This window comes from Phyllopteryx taeniolatus, chromosome 2, assembly GCF_024500385.1.
Source record: "Phyllopteryx taeniolatus isolate TA_2022b chromosome 2, UOR_Ptae_1.2, whole genome shotgun sequence".
NCBI lineage: Eukaryota > Metazoa > Chordata > Actinopteri > Syngnathiformes > Syngnathidae > Phyllopteryx > Phyllopteryx taeniolatus.
In genome coordinates this window covers 3,623,332-3,645,109 of record NC_084503.1, presented here as the reverse complement: position 1 = coordinate 3,645,109, position 21,778 = coordinate 3,623,332, and the positions used below count along the sequence as shown (strand labels likewise).

The window sequence follows — 21,778 nt, the reverse complement described above, 5'->3', positions numbered from 1 at the left end:
AAAAAATAAATACCCGGATGTGTGGCGTCATCTAAATGGGACGCAGTTGTGTAAGGACATGTTAGCCGTTTTCATAAACAATTTGTACTAGTCTCGTGAATACATACACGTACACATGCAAAGGATGTTAGCTTGTAAGGGTTCAGGCACTGGCGTAACCGCACTCCGGATTCTTTGCAGAAATCAGGTAACCGAGAAGTCAACCTGAAAAAGGTTAAACGCCGCATACAAAATGACTTCATGCTCAGTGTTTGCTGCGTCCACAGGCTGCCGTCCTTGGGCAAGCGTGGAGGTGTCTGTCCACCCAAACTGACGGAGAAGTCCGCATCGCCAAAGTACTCAGGGAAAAGTTTCCACAAGCGTCATCGCTGAAAGTTGTGGATATATCTGGTACGTCTGGTGAAATCCATAGTAAACATATTAACGGGGTCATTTTGAACTAAGCTTGACAGTTTACATGATCATCAACTAAATATATTGAGGCAGAAAAAAAAATGGTTTATTTGCAACCTCCCCGACCTGGTGAAATAAAATGGGAATAGAGCAAATCTAAAGCTTTAACAAGTTAGTTCCGTTCGATGTGGAACTGCTAACTTGTTTCTTGATGCTTACCAATGGTGAGATGTAACGAAGTACAAATACTAACAAGTGCCAATACTTCATTACTGTCCTTAAGTTGATTTTTCAGGTATCTCTACTTGTTTTTTCTTTTTGACGATTTTACTAGGGATGCAATGATAACTTTTCTATGTTCAGAAAGGATTTATTGAATCCGCTGTTCCATCAGAAAGCCCTAAAAGTGAATATACATTTAAGTAGTTTACCAATATACACAACATATCTTAATACATTTTTAGAGCAAATTATTAATTCCTTGAGTAAGGCAAAAGAGTGAAAGAAAGAAGTGATATTAACCACAAATCATTAAAGAGAAATCTCCATAGAAATGGCTAGGTTATATTTTCGCAAACAAAATCTGCTGTTTGCATTTGCAGTGCCTTTTAAAGAGATGGGTAGTACTGAGGTTAAGTTATTATGCATACTGTGGACGTTCCTGTTAAATTTATTCTTTACCCAACAAGTTTGTTTGGATTTTTTTACCCACAAAAATTCTCAGTTGTCTATTCTTCAAAGGAAAAGGTGAAATGTTTTTGGGCGTCCTTCATATTTCAAGTCTTCAGCATGGATTGGAACTATTTGAATGCTACGTCTGTACAAGACGCTTACTTGAAAATTCTCTGACGCTACGACACCAGCCTGACATTTCCTTTCCGGGCAGGTTGTGTAGGAGCCATTGGATACACCCTCACCAAATAGCACATATTTTTGTGTGTATATCTCGTGTCCAGGCGGCTGTGGGGCCATGTACGAAGTTCACATAGAATCTTGTGAGTTCAACGGGAAGAGGACTGTTCAGCAACACCAGCTTGTCAATCGGGTAACAATTAGTACAGTGAGCTCAGCATGTCGCCCATTATTATAATTTGCTAGACAGTTTATTAGGTACACCAGCAAAATCCAAAAAGCATCCAGATTTCACAAGTGTACCTAATAAGCTTTACATGATCAGGATTTTTGGGCCCGATCAGCGAGTTTAAAAAAAACGGTAACCGATCCGATCCCAAGATGGAGCAATGTGTCTATTTAAATGACCTGGTCATTTACTGTAAATACTTGTGTACTTAATTGCTCAAAAAATTATATTTACAATAAATAATGTATCTGTGTTCCTCTATTTATGCCAGTGAGGCATAGTGACAGACAGAACAAATGAATGGTCTTCTATTAGATGGCAGGAAGTTAATACAGTAATTAATGTGTTCACTTTTTGTGACATTTTTTGTTTGTTGGTGTGCCGTGCGATTTTTTCCATTGTAAAATATGTTCCTTGGCTCCATAAAGGTTGGAAATCACTGCTCTAGTCAGATCGTGTATTCTAATCAGTCAAGTCAGATTAACATTACATGACAGAAATAATGGGCGCTAACTTACTGTAATTAAATTACTTTATTTTTAATTAAATTACTTCACCCACACTGAAACTTTAGAGCACGATTCGACAGAACGGCGGCACGTTTACGTCCAACCGTTCGTAAAACCGCTAGCTTGCTAGGCTACATAACATTTTATTGCCTGCTTGTGAGCCGTATCGTATTAAAAGTACGTGAACATACCTCAACAAGCCTTAAACGAACGTCCTCTCCTGTCCTGAGCACCGGTGACCCAATGATCGTAAAAAACGTGATGCGGAATACAAGATTTTATTGCAGTAGTCTGACAGTGCAATCGTGAAAGAGCAAATTTGTCTTGTAGTTTGATCCGGGCGTTACGTGTTGCCTGTCTCAGACGTGTTGTCTGTCCCACACTGTCAGATATTTACAGTACTACGTCAAAAGACATGCGACAAGGCTAAAAATGAACTGTCTTCAGGATTCAAATATACTGTGCGCGCGGCGAAGCGAAGTAAATGTCTTTTGCGGAGCCAATCAATGACGTCATCGATTGGATCGGCGAATTATGACATTAAAGCCGATCAGCATAAAATGCTAAATATCGTCCGATACCGATCAGCCCGATCAAATCGGTGTAAAGTCTAGTACCTAATGTTGTGGTCAGTGTGTGTATAATGAAGTGGACTTGTTTTTGAATGATGGTAAATGCCCCTACCTGCCTGAAATATATTGTTTTGTTTTGTACTCCACAGGCATTGAAGGAGGAGATTCAAGGAATGCATGGACTAAGAATATTCACAGATATTCCAAAACAGTAATTCCACTGAAGCAAAAAATAACTTCAATGTTCATAATTCATGCTATGAATCAACAATGTAGTACTGTAATTTCTCGTGTATAATGTGCACCCATGTTTAATATGCACTCCCAAAGTTGACCTCAAAATTCTGGAAAACCCTTCTACCCATGTATAATGCATTTTTACAATGCATGATTTTGCTTCTACCCATATGATTAAAGCATGAAGTCCGTCCATCCATCCATTTTCTGAGCCGGTTCTCCTCACTAGGGTCGCGGGCGAGCTGGAGCCTATCCCAGCTCTCATCGGGCAGGAGGCGGGGTACACCCTGAACTGGTTGCCAGTCAATCGCAGGGCACATATAAACAAACAAAGATTCACACCTATGGGCAATTTAGAGTTGTCAATTAACCTACCACGCATGTTTTGGGGATGTGGGAGGAAACCGGAGTGCCCGGAGAAAACCCACGCAGGCACGGGGAGAATCAGAATCATCTTTATTTGCCAAGTATGTCCAAAAAAACACACAAGGAATTTGTCTGCGGTAGTTGGAGCCGCTGGTAATGCCAGTACATTTATTTTTTTTTTTTGCAAACTCCACACAGGCGAGGCCCGGGATTGAACCCTGGTCCTCAGAACTGTGAGGCAGACGCTCTAACCAGTCGTCCACCGTCCCACCTAAAACATGGAAGTATTATCTGTATTTTGTTTCGTTTTTTTCAAAGAATTTTTTTCAACTTTATTTGAACACGTAATCCTTTTTTTTAATTTATTTACTTGCTTTCATTTTGAAATTCACAGCCCTACTTTTATTTAGTAAATTAGTAAACACACAGTTGTGCTCATATGTTTGATTACCCTGGCAGAATTTGTAAGATGGGTACAATTCTTGAAAGAAAACATGAAGGACCAGATGAAACACATTTAATTTTATTTTAATGAGATTCAAATTAAATGGTCGAGCATTTCAGAAAAGCATTATCATTCAACAAATCATAACCATAAAAAAATGAATGATGGTTGTTGTTCAGTCATCAGTCATATTTAAAGAAACAAAACAATATTTGACAAATTCTGCCAGGGTATGTAAATTCAGGGGCACAACTGTACACATATGCAGTCATATGTACCCCTGTCATATTGGAATGAAAGTGTAGGCTACACGTTTTTTATAACCACTAGGTGGCGGTGGAATTTTGGAATGAAAGTGTACAGCTTTTTCATAACCACTAGATGGTGGCATACATTTATATAATGTGAATGTTTTTTTCCATTTGCCCCTATACCTATGTATAATGCGCACTATTGACTTGACAATTTTTTGGGGGGGGTTGGGGGAATGTGCACTATACACGAGAAATTACGGATAATTATTCAACAATGTAGTACGGTAGTTATTGTCTAGCTCAGTGGTTCTCAGATCAAATGTATTTTACTTAAAAGTCAACTACTATGGAGCTGTACTTGCATGTACTTTTCTGGAATCTGGATTCAAAAAAAAAAAAAAAAGAAGGCTTAAACTTTAAGCCACTGTAATTGTAACTGCACAGTTTTGTACATGGTGATTCGTTAGCGGACCACACTTTGAGAACCACTGGTCTAGCTAATCACTTAGTACAAGTATAAATGTGAAATTCATGCAAAATTGAATAAATTTCCAATGCCATCAAAATCCACATTTTTCCACTGTTTTATGCATAATGTAGGTCAAAATGAGTCTGTGACCTTGTTTGACATTTATACGGTTTGTCTATTGAATGTTTTCGCCTTTGAACACCAAACCGCTTGCAAAACAGCAGGAATCAGGAAACAGGATTTGAAATCACCAAGCCATGCAAATATGCTATATAAAAGCATACGTGTTGGGGTTTACAACAATACTTAACTATATTTATAATTAAAATGTAACTGTGGATTGAATAGCAAAGCTTGTGCTAATTGTCACCAAAATGCAGACGAGCGATGTGCGCCGGTTACGTTTAAGTGATTGAATGTGAGCGTAGGACCATGCTCTCGAAATATCCTCCGCTTTGATTTTCACCCACGTCGCCGCCTCTGTGGGGTTGGGAGTCGCCAACTGTCATTTCGGCTAACGTTTCCTATAAAGGACATTTTGGCCGTTTTCAACCCAAATTCTCTTGCAAACCCAATAAAGGGACATCAAAGATTATAAAAAAAGAATTGATGGCATGGGACCTTTAAGTCAGCACATTTCTATTAAAAATATCACAGTCAATACTTTGGAAAAAGAAAAGGAAGCCTGCATACGCACAAAATGTTTAGTCTCTCTCATGGGTGGTAGATATATTTATGGAAGTAATGTAATTTTTCCATGTTGCCTGAGGCTGCAAGTCAAGTGTATACATTCAAGTCCCAGTATAGTTTATTATTATAAGTGGCCATGTTGTACTTTTGCACCCAGCACTCGTCACGCAGGTAATATAGTTTGTTTAATAAAGCCTTTTATATTTGACTCGCAGTAGCTATTTTGTGCCACACTATTTGAAGTATTTCATGTAATTATTTTAATCTCATAACAAGGTTGCACAGCCTATCAATTAATTGTGAGTCTTTTGACAAGTAGATAGAATGACATGTAAAGTAGTACTGTATATTCTAATGGCGATAATAAAAACAAAAAAAAATACATGTACACTATTGAAACACTCAGACACTACTGAAATGCTCTCACTGCTGATTTATTTTTCCTTCATCCACACTATTGAAATGCTCTTGCCCACAAGTGATTTTTTTTTTTTTTTCACTCACTGAAATGCTCTCACACCCTACTGATTTTTTTTGTATCATATACACTACTGAAATGCTTTCATACATACTGCTAAAAAAAATTCCCACTCATACACTACTGAAATGTTTTCACTCATGCAACTAAGTGCTCTCACACACACACCATTGAAATGCTCTTACACATTTTTACTGAAAATTCTTCGCTCATATCCACTACTGAAATGCTCTCATCCACACGACCGTAACGTATTTCAGTATGATGTGTGTATCGGTTCTGAGGTAATTCTGAATTACGTCTATGCCGGCCCCTCATACAATCAATGCACAGTTGACGCATGTGGGCAGGATGTTTGATTTCCAAGCGTCCCTGAAGGCGTCACACTTGTTGAATGACTGGCCGCAACCGTGATTTACAAGTTCCATTAAAACTGTAGATGGCGCTTTTGTTTTTTTTATGTATTTATTGTTCTTCCGACAGATGGCGCACTCACACTCAAGCAAACATGCGCCACCAATTATTCATTCCACTGACTAATTAACGGAGCGGTAGCATGACGATAATAGTAATAATGTGATGATCGATCGGCGTTTTCGGACACGCATGAGCGAGCGGATGTGGCATCAGACGACGGGCTGAGTGAGGTCGGGCTGCCGTGGACAGCGACGCTATTGCAGGCTGCGGCGCACGTCAGGCGCACAACACAGCCGGGCTCCGACATGGCTCAAGAGGGGGCACACATGACGGAGGAAACCGAGTGCATGATAGACAGAGACGCGGGGAGGAAACCGGGAAGCGGGCAATGTTCCGGGAACGTGAAAGAGATGCGGGCGGTGATGTTGTCAGGCTTCGGAGGGCTCAACAAACTCCGAGTGACCAAGAAGCTGATGCCCGAGCCTCAGCGTGGTGAAGTGAAGATCCGCGTCAAAGCATGGTAAATGCTGCATGGCCACTTTACTACTGCGTTATTTTCATGATATTGCATTTTGGAAAATTACTGTTGCACACCTCGCATACATTGAGTACGGTACTGTAATAATATCGCAGTGGAAGCCACAGATCCCCCCCCCCCCCTTTTCAGTGTTTTCCACTGACATTTTTCAGTCATTCATTGTTTTAGCTGAACTGCTGGATTCGACTTTTTACACCAAATGGTGGCAAAGTTTAAAACAAAACAAAAAAATACAATTGTAATATTTAGTATTCGGAGAGACGTACTGACTGATGAATGTGGCCTTGCATTCACTTATTGTTTCTAACAGTTGCCTAAAAGTGATCATGTTAAACATATAGTGTACATAGCCTACTGTACAGTAGTGACTAATGTAGTATGTCTCTACGCTAACCTGCCACATGATTAGGTACACTAAGAAAGGGTTAGAGTGAGAGAGTATCACAGTTTCTCCAAAGACGATGCCCACTTGATGCTGCAGCAATAGGGTTTGGTATTGGGTAAAGTGGCAGTGGTGTAGAACTGCATCATACCGAGGCTGTGTTTGAGATTATTTTAATCTACAGCAAATGAGATAACCAAAAAAATTAACGCTACGGTCATCATCTACGGTCCATAATATCATCAAAAGGTTCAGAGAATCTGGAGAAATCACTGCATGTAAGCGGCAAGGCCGAAAACCAACATTGAACGCATCAAAAACCGACATCAATGTGTAAAGGATATCACCACATGGGCTCACTTCAGAAAACCAATTTCAGTAAATACAGTTCGGCGCTACATCTGTAAGTGCAACTTGAAACTCTACTATGCAAAGCAAAAGCCATTTATCAACAACACCCAGAAACGCTGCCAGTTTATCTGGGCCTGAGCTCATCATCTAAGATGGACTGATGCAAAGTGGAAAAGTGTTCTGTGGTCCGACGAGTCCACATTTCAAATTGTTTTTGTTTGTGTCCTCCGGGCCAAAGAGGAAAAGAACCATCCGGACTGTTCTGGACGCAAAGTTCAAAAGCCAGCATTTGTGATGGTATGGGGTTGTGTTAGTGCCAATGGCATGGGTACCTTACACATCTGTGAAGGCACCATTAATGCTGAAAGGTACATACAGGTTTTGGAGAAACATATGCTGCCATCCAAGCGACGTCTTTTTCATGGACGCCCCTGCTTATTGAGTAAGTTAACATGGTGTTCATATTCTTCCCTGTATAGTCATCAGATCTTCTTCGTCTCTTATCTACCGTACATGCTCCTTTTACATAGTGCCCCCTAGTGTTCAAACTGAGACACCACATAACTGAAATACCTTGTGTTACAGGCAACATTTAATGTGGCAAGACTGTTACAAATACATGCAGTTAAAATGTCAGTAATGTCAAGTTACACTAAAAAGTGTGACATTTGAGTGTCATTTACAGTAGGCTATGGTTAAGAAAAGTTTGTGTCTTTGAACAATATTTGATTAAATAAAACACATTTTCATCACAATTGCAAGTCTTAACGACATTATCAAGTATTGGTAAGTACGAATCGCTGCATCTCTAATAGTATATCTCTTCAGAGGGTCAATCAAAACTGGCAATTGTCATCTTTGTAAAGATATAATTTTATAACAATAACAATCAATCCATCCCATTTCTGTAGTGCTCGTCCTCATTCGGGTTGCGGGTGAACTGGCGCCTCTCCCAGTTGACTTTGAGCGAGAGGTTCCTCTTGGTCTGGTTGCCAGCCAGTTGCAGGGCACATTCTGGATAAGCTAATAACCATTCATGCACTCATTCACATCTATGGACAATTTATAGTCTTCAAATAACCTAATATGCATGTTTTTGGAATGTGGGGTGGACCCGGACCAAACCTTGGACATGGAAACGCCAGACAGAAAAGCCAGAGCCAAGATTTGAACACACAACCTCAGAACTATGAGGCAGATGTGCTAACCACTGGGGCACTGAGCTACCAGCCATAATAATTGATGAGTCAATGATTTGATCTTTAATAATTCTGGCAGGTTTATGGAATTGATTGAAGAAGAAGAATATGACTCCACCATAGCGCAGCACGTTATTTATCACACACAATGATCTTATGTATTGGATTTTTCAGTGGTTTAAACTTCCTGGATTTGATGGTACGTCAAGGGACTATTGATAGTCCTCCTAAACCTCCTCTTGTTCCTGGCTTCGAATGCTGTGGGATCGTGGAGTCCGTGGGTGAAAACACAGAAAGGTTCGAGGTAGGTCAAATTAAAGCATGCTACAGTCTGTTAATGTACAAATATGGCCTGGGAAATACTGTAAGTGGATGCAACTTATTGCTATACACGCAGTACGCGTGCAGTGTCTGTCTGCAGTGGCGGAAAGTAGCAAAGTCCAAATACTGTACGGTAAGATTTTTCTGGCCTCTGTACTTTTAACTTTTTATTTTCACTACCTACATTTAAAAGCAGATATCTGTACTCTGTATGCCTTTTTTTTGTTGTCAAAATTGCTTGTTACTTTTTTCAACCTCCATGGATGAAAACACAACATAAAAACTAACAAGAAGAAATGGGATTGAGATCTTGGGGTTATTAGATGGGGGGGAAAAACAGGAACAGCAGCCACATGGAGGAACGTGAAACGGGGAGCAGTGAAGCAAGATATTCCCCCATTATTTAAAGTCCCTGTAAATTCAAAATGAATGTCTTCAGAATCTGACACACCACTGAGAAGAATGTGAACAACCCTCCCAAATTTGAATGACTAAAAAAAAAAATATATATAATTAAAAATGTAATTATATGAGATGAGGCTTCAAAATCATGAAAAATCAAGTTGTTCCCTCTACTCTCAAATGTTGTATCAAGTGTCAATCATATACCATTACTATGAGCTGGAAAAATGGATGTTACTTCATCTAGCATCTTTATGAGGCCTACACATAAGTACCTCCTCTCCTTGCTTTTTTATCTTTTTCTGCATAACGTACATGCACTCATGGCTGACAATGAGGCACTCCACGGCAGAAAGATGTACTTTCGGGTTGTAGGCCTGGCTAGCTCTAACTGCACGTCGCAGTTGCGACAGATAATCGCTGATGCGAAAGAAGGCGCTCAAGTTCTTGTATAGGGAAGGGGAGGGGGGGGGGGGGGCAAAACTTAAACAGTTTAACGCTATGTTTCCACATTTGAGTTAGTTGCCTTTGCACGTTTTCCGCAATTATCTTCAAACGCATACAATGTATTCCGAAACAAATCTGTGAATTCAGAATGTGAGTACTTTTGCCACCTCTGTTTGTCTGTGGCATGTTTCTTTCAGATAGGAGACCGAGTTATGGCTTTTGCCAACTACAACGCCTGGGCAGAAGTTGTCTGCACCCCAGAGGAGTTTGTCTACAAACTGCCAGATGAGATGAGTTTTGCAGAGGCCGCAGCGTTCGCGCTGAACTTCGTCGCTGCCTACATGATGCTCTTTGAGGTGGCCAACCTCAGAGAGGGAATGTCGGTGCTGGTGCACTCAGCTGGTGGTGCTGTTGTAAGTCAACCTGGAAAACTGCCAGTTCATACAGACCACAACACTTCCTCCAGTTCTTATTATAGCTTGATGTGTCAGTTCGTGACATTGCTCAATTTATTTCGACAAAAGGTGGGAAAACTATGGCGCTGATAATTCTTTTGTCCGGCCAACCGAGCATTTACATGACCAAGAGTCCTGTGATATTTGTTAAATTAATATAATGTTGGGGTTTTTTTTCTTCATAAAACTGGTTAATTAAAATGTATTGATTAATTATCATTCATTTTGTAGTAATTGATCTCATTTAATGATTTATTAATTTATTTTGAACAATTTTACCTATGCACTTAACACTTGTTCTTTCATCAGCTAATTGGTTAGTAAATTTGAATTACATAGTCAAAATAATATAGTGAAAAATTAGCATGATTTTTTTAAGCATTAACAATAACAATTTTGTATGCGCAGTTAACTTTGATTTCATTAAATAATTGGTTAATAAACTACGTTTAAATTAATTTAAATTTGCATGAATTATTAAATTAAACTTTTGTTGCATCAATTTAACCATTTTTTTCTGAAATTGGTTAGTTAAAATATTTTTCCCATTTATCTAATTAAATAATGTGTTCTTATACATAATACAATGAAGTATTAGTAAAACAAACAATTTTATATATACAAAAAGATTTTAAATATTTAATTATTTTCAATTGCATTCATTATAAATAAAATTTAAAGATGAGCATGAATTATTTTGTTTTCGAAAGAAACCATTTTTTTGTAATATTTTACATACACATTTTAAACTTTTTTCTTTATCCATCCATCCATCCATCCATCCATCCATCCATTTTCTGAGCCGCTTCTCCTCACTAGGGTCGCGGGCGTGCTGGAGCCAATCCCAGCTGTCATCGGGCAGGAGGCGGGGTACACCCTGAACTGGTTGCCAGCCAATCGCAGGGCACATAGGAACAAACAACCATCCGCACTCACATTCACACCTATTTAGAGTCTCCAATTAATGCATGTTTTTGCCCGGAGAAAACCCACGCAGGCACGGGGAGAACATGCAAACTCCACACAGGCGGGGCCGGGGATTGTACCCGGGTCCTCAGAACTGTGAGGCTGACGCTTTAACCAGTCGTCCACCGTGCCGCCCCTTTATTTTATTTCTTTCTTTATTTTTTTTTTTACCTACACGAATAATCTGGCCCATATGTCTAGACTCACTGAGTGCTAGTAGCACTAATGTAGCAATTAGTGCACAGTTTTGTCTCACTATATCGAATAAATGCTCGAATGCCATTAAGCCGTTTGAACATTTATTCGATATGCCAGTAGTGCGCAAAATTGTCTTACTAGTGAAGACAAGGAGCGTACAAGTACGAGGATCTTAAGATGGGTAATGCAGGGGGGAAAAGGAGACAGCTGAGATTGATATATTCAAAGGAAACGTAGAAACGAAATCTTTTAGTGGTAACATAAAAGAGCCCTGGGAGGGTCTAAACACACTTACTGTACTGTACTATGTGCAAAACAAAAAAGAAATGTGATGCTGCTTTAAGCATCAATCAATGGCGTGTTGATGAGCTAAACCAGGAGATCAATTAGACCTGAGAGGTCTAATTGATCTCCTGACCTCCATAGTTGCCGGTGAACTAAATCCTCTACAGTTCGCGAGGCGCTACCGAGCTCCTCTGACCAAAGCTATTTTAAAAATAATAATAATAATAATTTATACCAAATGCCATCGCGCTTCTGAATTCAACAAAGTGAGCAATCCTGAACTGCTCCAAGCTTGTGTTTTTACCTATTTTAACTCAATATTATTTTACTATTCTCAATATATCTTCCGTTTTTAATATAGGTTTTATGTATGTCATTATATGTATTTTTTTGTGCTCTTTGTCGTCAATGTTGTTAAGCCAAAGACAAATTCCCATCTCAGTGGACATTAAAGAATTATTCTATTCTATTCTATTGTAAACATCTGTTCGTTAATCACTAAGCCAGTCACGGCAGTGTTCCAAAGGGATGCCACAAATTAGAAGCATTTGCGACATACACCAGTCTTTATAATGAGGATAAATGTGGTTTTATATGCAATTATGCGTTCTGCTCAATTGTGCATTAGCACTCTGGCAGCTGCTGATAAACAGTTGCACGTCATTGTTCTCTTCAGGGTCAAGCTGTGGCTCAACTGTGCTCCACCCTACCTAACGTGACCGTCTTCGGGGTCGCTTCCAGTTCGAAACACTCCGCCATCAGAGATTCTGTGACTCATCTCTTTGACAGGAACACTGATTACATACAAGAAGTCAAAAAGTAAGCTTGAATTACAGCAGGTTACCGTGAGGCCTCTGTTTGGGATTGAACTAGAAGGACGTTATCATGCAATGGCAGCCTGTTGCAATAGCATACACTTTACCGAGCCAGGTTCACCTGTCAAGTGGATTGTCGTCATGGTCCCCATAGCAACAAAGGACTTAACCCAGTGGAACAATGGAGGTCCGCAATTGAGCCAATCAGGTGCTGATTTATGATAGCCTGGAGATGGAAATTTTTAACATCAAATGAGGTACTTTACTTCAAAGCTTGTTCCACGTCTTACAACTTTAAAAATAAATGCAATACAATACAAAATAACACATTTCCTCTCAATACAATTGTCCAGCATACCGTATGGCCACCATGAATATATAGATGTATTATTAGTATATAGTTTTAAGCAGCAATAAACTGTTGGTTTGTGCTTGCTGCCTGCATATCAAGAGTGGTCGTGGATTAATTTGCCTTTCATCCCGCTGCACCACACATTCCACCCAGGATCAAGACCAAAGTACAATTAAACAAGTGTGTTTTACAAAAAGGAATCACAAGACCACCAAGTAGTTTAGGTGTCCAGGCCTCCGAGCCTCAAAGCAGAAAGTAAAGAATTTAGGCCCACATGAGAATGGCATGCCTTTCTTTTTTTTTTTTTTTCTAGCCCTGATTTCAATCATTCTAATTAAGGGCTAATGATCACTTGAGGTGTAATTGGCATGGTGTATTTGTAATTCAACATACAATGTATATATACAATTTTGTCACACAAGAACTCGATCCAGTGATTCTCAAAAGTGTGGGATGAGTACCACTAATCGACTCCGACCGACTAAAGCAAAGCAAAGCAAATGTATTGATGTAGCACATTTCCTACAAAATGTAATTCAATGTGCTTTCCATGATTAAAAGCATTTTAAAAAGTAAAGACAAACAAATAAAAGACCGCTTAAGATTATCCATCTTAAGATCCTCGTACTTATTTCACTTTGTAACTTCAATACATTTGGGGTTTCATTTGTTTATTCCAAACATCCAAACAATAAGTGTTAGATGTTCGCATTTGAATATCATTTTATTATTCCCGTCCCCCCTAATGAAACTTTGCATTGATTGTGTTTTTAGGATATCTCCAGAGGGAATAGACATTGTGTTGGATTGTCTATGTGGGGAAAACACAGGGAAAGGCCTCAGTCTCCTGAAGCCATTGGGAACGTACATCCTCTACGGTAAGAACTACACTGTTAAAAGTATATTTATCATTCTAAGCTGTTGTAACATTTTGCACAGTTAGTTTTTGCTTAGTGTTAAACGCTTAGCTTGAATGTAGGAAAATAAATAAACAACTACCGTACTTATGTAATGATCCAATTAATAATGTATTGCACGTCAAAGTTCAATAAAATATATATTAAAAAAGCAATTAAAGATTAAGGGTAAATGTATTGTACTTAAACGTTAAATACAACTGAACTGTACTTCAAAAATGTGCTATTCTGGATTTTAAAAAAAGTTTGATTTTATTTCCTGATTTAAATGTAGTAAATTTTGCTTTTACAGTAGTGCCTTTAATTCGTTCCATGACTATGCTCGTAATGAATGGCATGCCTTTCATTTTTTTTCTGCCAAACATTTGTATCTCAAATCATCTGTCCCCACTGAAATGAATGGAAATGCCATTAATTCATTCCAGTCCCCCCCCCCCCCCCCCAAAAAAAAAAATCTAATGTGTTTTTTAATAAGACAAATAGCACTCTATAATATTATGTTACAAAAACATACAGTAAATACAGAATTAAATAGAATGCCAAGAATGTCCATAAATTCAATGGACATTGTGGTCCTCCCTATGGTGTGCGTGCCATGGACACCTGGGGACAATATAATACAGACATATTATTAAAATGTTAGTCATTCTTCGCAGAGGATAAAGAATGAATGCCAGTGAATATTGTTATATTTTCTGTCTACCTGTGTTGCTCCGCTGTTTGCATTCAATCTGTTGCTCCAAAGGTTATAACATGGTGACAGATACTGTTTGTTAGCCCCTCTATGGCGTTTTCCATTATGTGTTTGCGCGAAGCTAGCGGACATTAAAGCAAAGTGATGTGGTTGTTTTACATACACAATATGTATTTCCCTTTGTTTTGTGTTCAGTTTGACAAGTAAACTTCAACTGGGAGTGGCAATAAACAATTTGAAGCCTCTTTCTTTACTGTCTCGAGTTTTTTGCTCGCAACTCAAAGCAAAAAACAGGCCAAACTACAGCTCGTATCTCTAAAGCTCATAAGTCGTCTTGTATCTCAAGGCACCACTGTATCTCATTTAATGATTCTTTCATGCTACAGTAGAGGGAGCCCGCATATTAGAGCGTCAAACGAATGAGTGGTAATTCAGATTAGCGAATGGGGATTTAGGCGGCGAGTGCAAGCTCTACCACATACCACTCGTGGTACTCGTACCACAGTTTGAGAATCCCAGCTTTAGCAAATTTGAAAACGTTTGCATTCCTTTATCCTAATAAAGTGTAAACAACTGAAGTTGACGCTTACGGTGAAAGGCGTAATTGCCAATTCAACTTGTTGTTTGGAATGAGAAACTCGATCGAGTGTCACCTGGCTAAGCTTGAATAAGTAATGCTCCATACATAAAACATAGCCTGGAAATGAAATACAGTATATTCTCAGTCACAGCTGAGCCTCTTACCCAGCCTCCGTTAATCACTTTGAGTCTCATCAAACCTCATGATTTAAGCAACACAATTACCAGCCAATTACCATTTATTGCCAGTTACATGTGCAAAGGCATGCTTGCACAAATCCCGAGGTCTAAAGGTGCCAATTGGTCCTCCCCCTCCTCAGCCTTCATGCTTTGCTTGTTATTGTCCAGTCACCTCTGCCCAGCCATTAGCACAGGACACAAAAATCCTTTTATTTTTGTTTTTTCAGGCGCATCGAACATGGTTACTGGGGAGACAAAGAGTTTGTTCAGCTTTGCAAAATCTGTGAGTCAGCGATTCAAACTGTCATTGTCATGTGAAGCAAACGGTTGGCCCAATTCACATTTTACAACAAATGAAACACAAAACTTTCCACTCAATTGTATCTCTCTGACACATGCTGTTGTTTCTTCCAAGTGGTGGCAGGTGGAGAAGGTGAACCCTATTAAACTGTATGAGGAGAACAAAGTCATGGCAGGATTTTCGTTGCCCAACCTCCTCTTCAAGCAGGGAAGATCTGCTTTGGTGGAATCGGTGATGGACAAACTCTTGTGCCTCTACAATCAAGAGAAGATCAAGCCGGTGGTGGATTCTCTGTGGGCTCTGGAGGAGGTAAGAGTCATAATCAAATTGAAGAGGTCTGTTGTAAAACATCAATCCTCAATGCCGCTAATCATGTTCAGGGTTTCCGCAAGCGGCAGGAGCATATTCGGGCGAAAGGCAGACGACGTACTGGAGTGATCACCAGTCAATCAATTGTGAATAGGGCATTGAGTGCACAGAAGTAAGCTATAGTCTGATGTCACTCGTGATTTGTGTGGGGTGCTGTCAGCTGTGGACGTTCTCCCACAGATGGTGGGTAGGTTGTGCATCTTCCCGCTGCACAATTCCTTCACTCCCACACAAAAACCGACGAAGCACACATCAATCACTTCAACACTCGCATGATATCTACGATAAATCATGACACTTGCATGGCTGTTATTAAATATGAGTCACTTTGATTGAATCTATCACTTCTCAAATGTTTGCATCTCGGGCAATCGTTCATTTTATTATCAGCCGAATGCCATTAAACAACAGACGACGGACCACATATGGCACATGGGCCATAGTTTGGACATCCCTGATCTTTCTTGCATCTATTCCCTTTGCGGTCTTATCTGAGGTGTTATGAAACTCAGGATGAGTCATCACAAATGTCAACGCAATTCAATTTGAAAATGTGAAGTTGCGATCGGTTTCTGGTTGAATGCAGGCATATTCTTAGCTGAACAACGTGTGAGGGATGTGTGGGCAAAGTATCACCTATACGTAGTTGTGGCTGTGAGGGTGCTCTGGTGCCATCATTGAAAATACCATCCGACCATCTAATTTCCATACCACCTATCCCAGGTGATTTTGGTTGATAGGGTGTGTACACCCTGGACTGATTACCTGTCAATCATATTGACAGGTAATTGTGATTGTGGCCATGACATTGACCAGGAGTTGCATCAGGCCTCAGCAAGCTGCTTAAAAGTCAGCTGCTGTATGTGAAACACTGCACTACGAAATGCCATTAATTGAAAACACTCAACCATAAAGTTCCAGATGATCCCAACCACATATTACCACTTTTTTCACTTATGCAGTTCGTAGACCTTGAGAAAGACCATTTGGTGGAAGAACCAAAATAGGGACAGCCTTGCCACTAATGGCCAATTTAGTCCTCAATCAACTTTCCATGCAACCCAGGTCCTATTATATGTATTTATTCAATACATTATAAAAGTCTGATGTAGTTTCAGAAAAGCACAGACCATTTGTAACAGTATGAATACAATATGAGTATTTCATCTCAGAGGAAAGGAATATTAAAAACATTTTTATTGAAGAAGAAATACCTTTTGATTCGAGTGACAGACAACACTGTTGGGAATGTCGTATATACAGTATAGTATAACAGTTACATAAAAATGAAATGGAGACAAACTCATTCTCATGCAATAATGTATTTTATTTTATTTAAATTTTTTTTTTTTACAGTCTGTCTGACTGACTTAACAAATAGCCTATGTCCAGCTATTGGAAAGCAGACATTTGCAAACAGTGTTTGATAAGGTGTCCTGTCGTAAACTGGCATTTAACTAGATTGAGCAGATGTAATGGCAATGAAAGCAACTTGATACTGCCAGCGTTTTTTGAAAATTTTTAAAAAAAACCTAAAAATAAATTTAAGAACATTCATAGGGTGGGCTTGAGCCCACCCAAAATAGGGCTGCCCTTGCGACTGATCAGTACCCAAGAAGTTTTTCTGTTTGACAAATGTTGACGACCCTCCTCGAGGGAATCTGACCACCAGTTAGTCCAGATTGCCAATATACAGTAAGGATTGCAACAGTTGGTCTCAGACACAGTGGAGGCACTGCAGGAGTGTCTTGATTTCACTGAGTGGTTTTATGTTTTGAAAGTAGTACTACACCTTTTTATTTAAAAATACTTTCAGCTGTGGTTGTTTTCTGATGGGGCTAACTCTTGGACTCCAAGGTTGCTGTTTTTACCTTTTCTAGGATGACAAATGTGTCATAGGGAGTTACCAAGATTACCTTGATCGATTATGGGACAATCGGTGAAGTGTCGAACCACAAATGGTACAATGTATCTGGAAAGACAGTGTAATGGAACCATAGCACTTGTAATGTGTGTATCGAAGATGAAGAGTGGGGATGCTGAGTAAGACACAGCGTTGGTGGTATAGTGGTTAGCATAGCTGCCTTCCAAGCAGTTGACCCGGGTTCGATTCCCGGCCAGCGCGTACATTTAAGCAATTGCAGTTTGCGCTGCAATGATTCATTGATGTTGTTGTGTCTGGAATGCAGCTTCTTTCACATTCAGAGCAGCTAGATCCCATGTTTCCATGCGTACTATATGTCCCAAGCACCCAAAAGTTTTGATTCGAACCAATCAGCATGGGGATGAGCAGACCCTGTTGCTCTCTAGCCACTCCTCCAGTAATGTCACTATTGAGCTTCGTCTTACATGCGTGTATTTTTTTTTAACCTCCCCTTGCTGACTTCAGGTTAGTGTTTTTCGTGGGTCGGAATCCGTTTTGTTGTGCTCATTAGACCTTGGCAGAATGCGGCGGCCATTCATTGAACAGGGGGAGGATGGCGTGGGATGCATTGTCAGGCCACATTCGGCCTCATTTGTTCAGATGCCTGGAAGCAGAATTTAGAGCTTGATTGTTCCTGTGTTGACTATGGTAACCTTTTCTTGCTACTGGAATGAAAAGCTGTGCGTCATCGCATGCAACCGCATGCTGCATGACGTTTTTTGACAAATCATCAGCTTTCGTCAGAAATTATGAATTCCTGTTATGGCACTGATGAATTCAGAAATAGAAACATGTTAATATAAAATGATTTAGTGTTTGTTCACGATTAAACGCATTAGACTAAATAATTCATTCCGCAACAAAGCATGAGAAAACATTTTTGACCTATTTTTACTCTTGGCCGGTGTTATCTTCAACAAATGATTTAATGAGACACAATGGCTTCCAGACAAAGGGGGAGATTCACTCGTCTCCCTCTAATGAGATAAAAGTTGTATTTTGCGTGATCTTTCCCCCTCAGTAATGTTGTCAAGTTTATTGTTTACATCACAGCTGATGCCCAGCCAGTGTTCTTTGTCTTCTACATTTATTATTATGTTATTTAAATGACATTTACTTTTTTTTTTTTCCAGGTTAAAGAGGCCATGCAGAGAATTCACGACAGAGGCAATATTGGAAAACTCATTCTGGATGTCGAGAAGTCGCCTACTCCCTTGGTAACAGCAATTTCTTTCATAACAAACGTTAAATTGTGAAAACACATTCACGTGTTATAGCAAGTAAGCTTGCAACTTCAAACATATTTCATATCTCAAATCATCTTTCCCTTTTGAAATGAATGGAAATGTCACTAATCCGTCCCAGCCTCCCAATAAAACACTAACAAAAATCTTTGTGTTTTTAATAAGAAAAATAGCTCTCCACAATATTGTCCTTTCATAAAAACATACAACAATAACATGATTGAATACAATGTAAAGAAAGATAAATATAATGTGCATCATGATTAATTAATTGTGCGGCTCCTTCAGATGTGTGTACCGTAGCCACCAGGAGGCACAATATATACACAATATATGCATAATATTTTCAGTACATAAGGATATAAACGAAGAAGATGGTCATAACTGTTCAGTAAGCTGCAGTAATATTAGTCGTTTTTCACCGAGGCTAAAGAATATATGCCTGTGAATATTGTTATAGTCTGTCTCCACGTGTTGCTGCACCTTTTATGTTTGATTTGGTTCAATTTGTTGCTTAAAAGGTTTTACACCAAGACATCAACGCTATTTTCTTTAGCTCATCTAAATTATGAGATTCTATTAAATACGCAACAGGTAATTCTCTTTGTTTCATGTTTAGTTTGACAGTAGACTTCAACTGGGTGTGGCAATAAAAAAGGTGGCCGATGTTATTTTATTTTTGGCGGCTTGTATCTCCAAAAACCCGTAAGTGAGGTCACTCATGAATTGAGGTACCACTGTATATGCACACAATATGAATAATATGAATATGTAGACGCAATGTCTTACGAAAAAGTAAAAATGTGTGCGTGTGTGAACGAATGTGTCCTTGTACTTTTGTGTTGAGTGAGTACTTCACTATTGAGTGACTCCTGAACCAGTAAATCCTTATTCCCCACCCATCAGATGGCCAGCGACAGTACTGAGACCAGCGAAGCGGGGGAGGAAGAAGAGGAGGCGGAGGGGGACAATGACAGCAAAGAGCGCATGCCTTTTATCCATTAGAGCTAACCGAACATGCCGTGAGGCGTCCCTTACAGGTTTACCTAGTAAGGTCACGCTGAGCGAGTTGTGCAGTTTTTGTGCATGTAATGTACTCATGTAAGTATTCATCTTGTTCGTTACCTGTTGTTACTTGCAGATAGAGTGTTGGCGAAAGGACATTGTTATGCACGTGCAAAGTACAAAGTGCATTGTTACGTGACGTTTTTTTTTTCTTTCCGTTTTAAAACAATCTAGTGAGTCACTTTAATTCGTAATATGAGTTATTAATAGGCTTATCTAACCCCGCTGACTTGCTTTGAGCATTTAACAAATAGTCAATTTTAGATTTAGTAGAAAATCAATCAATTTAACAAAAACACATTTTTTGAAATATCCTCCCTGTACTTGATGATGGCGGACGAGGTGAAATATTAGTAAGGGCAGGAAATGCATACATGCAGAAAATGTTATTTTTAAGCATCCCTACAGGTGCCAACCTCGTTATATTAAGAGATCACATGTGCCTTGTGTTTGATAATTGAAATGTTTTCCCTAATGTCAGGCTACCAAGTGAACACATTTACTGTATGTATAACTGGAGTATTAAAACTAATCCAAACTACCGGTAATCATGTTGTACCCTGAGAATGACGTTTAGTGAGATCTTTGTACACAGCAATTGGATTGATGAAAATCAGTTTTATCACGAAACCTTTACCAACATGAGTTGTATTTATAACCTGGTTACATATGTGGTGATGTTTATAAAACACTGGGATCCATCAGGAGATGATTTGAAAAGACAAAGTTTATATATGTGGCACAACAAAGATGAGAAATGAAAATAGATCAGAACCTCTGGGAAAAATGTCTTAAGAGGAGGATGATGATTTCCTCTGCCATTTGGGAACAGTTTTTATTACCTGTCTGACCAAAGTTACTGTATTTACTTTCTGGTGCCTCAAAACAAACATGGCCTGAGAGAATGCTTATTTTTAGAATAAACACATCCCATCAAAATTTGAAATGCAGGGAATACTATAAAGAGGCCCTGATGACGTATACATTTGTATCATGTAATGTTTTTAAAGATGTGTGTATAATGCAACAGCAAACTTGAATCACTTTTCACAAAAGCAGATGTATTAAGCGTACAGTACGTACCGACTGACTGAAAACAAGCTGTTAAACACACCATCAGCTCATTCAAATCAAAACTAACTAAGGTAATACGGATTATGCTAGAAATTACTTTTAGATATAATTAAGAAATATGTGTAACGTAGCTCATCACTTTTTAAATTAATCTCGGTATTAAGTAGAAATATATATGATATGTGTGTTTGCAAGAGAAAAGGAAAAGGTGCATGTTTTGATAATTTTTGCATATGTTTGTGTTCACGTGTTTGTGTTTGTTTGTTTCTTATCTGTGGTCGACTATTTTTGTCCAGTTTTGCCAACTTCAATTGTGCATTTTGTTTACATGAAAATAAATGGATACGCAAAGAAACTCTTTTAATGATCCCCAGAGGGTAAATTCAGGTGTTACAGCAGCCCACAGCAGGTTGTCAAACATTATTTCAACAGTATTATGAATCAGTGAGCATGAACCATTCAGTTATGCATCCTTTGTAAATGTATACATAAAAATTTAAGTTGTGGCAGAGCATTGAAAAAAAAAACATCCTCTTTTTAAGTGAAGCTTTTGACTGAAATTTTGTAATATTCAATGTCTTAAAACATTTCTACATGAGGTATTTATTTTCACAGAATTGTAGTGTGAACATGGCACACCTTTTTATATTAGTGTGCTCCTGAAACTTGGCATCGTTTGGCCTTCACAAGCGCATCAATCTCATTTAAGTGTTGTCAGTGCACCCTCCAGTGGACAAAATTAGCAACAAAAGTTACTTTTATTGAAAAATAGCAGTGACAGTGTTCTCCATCCCCACGGGCCGGATTGG

General features: G+C 39.0%; 2 protein-coding genes and 1 non-coding gene across 4 annotated transcripts; all 3 read left to right on the top strand.

Moving 5' to 3' along the window:
• The first annotated feature begins 11 nt into the window (after positions 1-11).
• bola3 (bolA family member 3) lies at positions 12-4,427 on the top strand. Of its 2 annotated transcripts, none has more exons than XM_061754226.1 (4): positions 12-187; positions 267-390; positions 1,350-1,388; positions 2,705-4,427. In XM_061754226.1, the coding sequence occupies exons 1-4, from the start codon at positions 116-118 to the stop codon at positions 2,851-2,853; spliced, it is 384 nt and encodes a 127-aa protein (XP_061610210.1). In that variant the 5' UTR covers positions 12-115; the 3' UTR covers positions 2,854-4,427. The 2 variants fall into 2 exon arrangements, with proteins under 2 accessions (XP_061610210.1, XP_061610217.1); XM_061754233.1 differs by having other exon boundaries at positions 18-187; positions 1,350-1,438.
• Positions 4,428-5,968: 1,541 nt separating this feature from the next.
• vat1l (vesicle amine transport 1-like) lies at positions 5,969-21,484 on the top strand. The gene is made up of 9 exons (XM_061754202.1): positions 5,969-6,431; positions 8,556-8,685; positions 9,749-9,964; positions 12,132-12,274; positions 13,397-13,500; positions 15,220-15,275; positions 15,408-15,602; positions 18,720-18,803; positions 19,737-21,484. Exons 1-9 carry the CDS (start codon positions 6,217-6,219, stop codon positions 19,833-19,835), a joined length of 1,242 nt encoding a protein of 413 aa, XP_061610186.1. The 5' UTR covers positions 5,969-6,216; the 3' UTR covers positions 19,836-21,484.
• Positions 17,716-17,787, top strand: trnag-ucc (transfer RNA glycine (anticodon UCC)). The gene has a single exon. It is a non-coding gene; the product is annotated as a tRNA-Gly (tRNA).
• Positions 21,485-21,778: the final 294 nt, after the last annotated feature.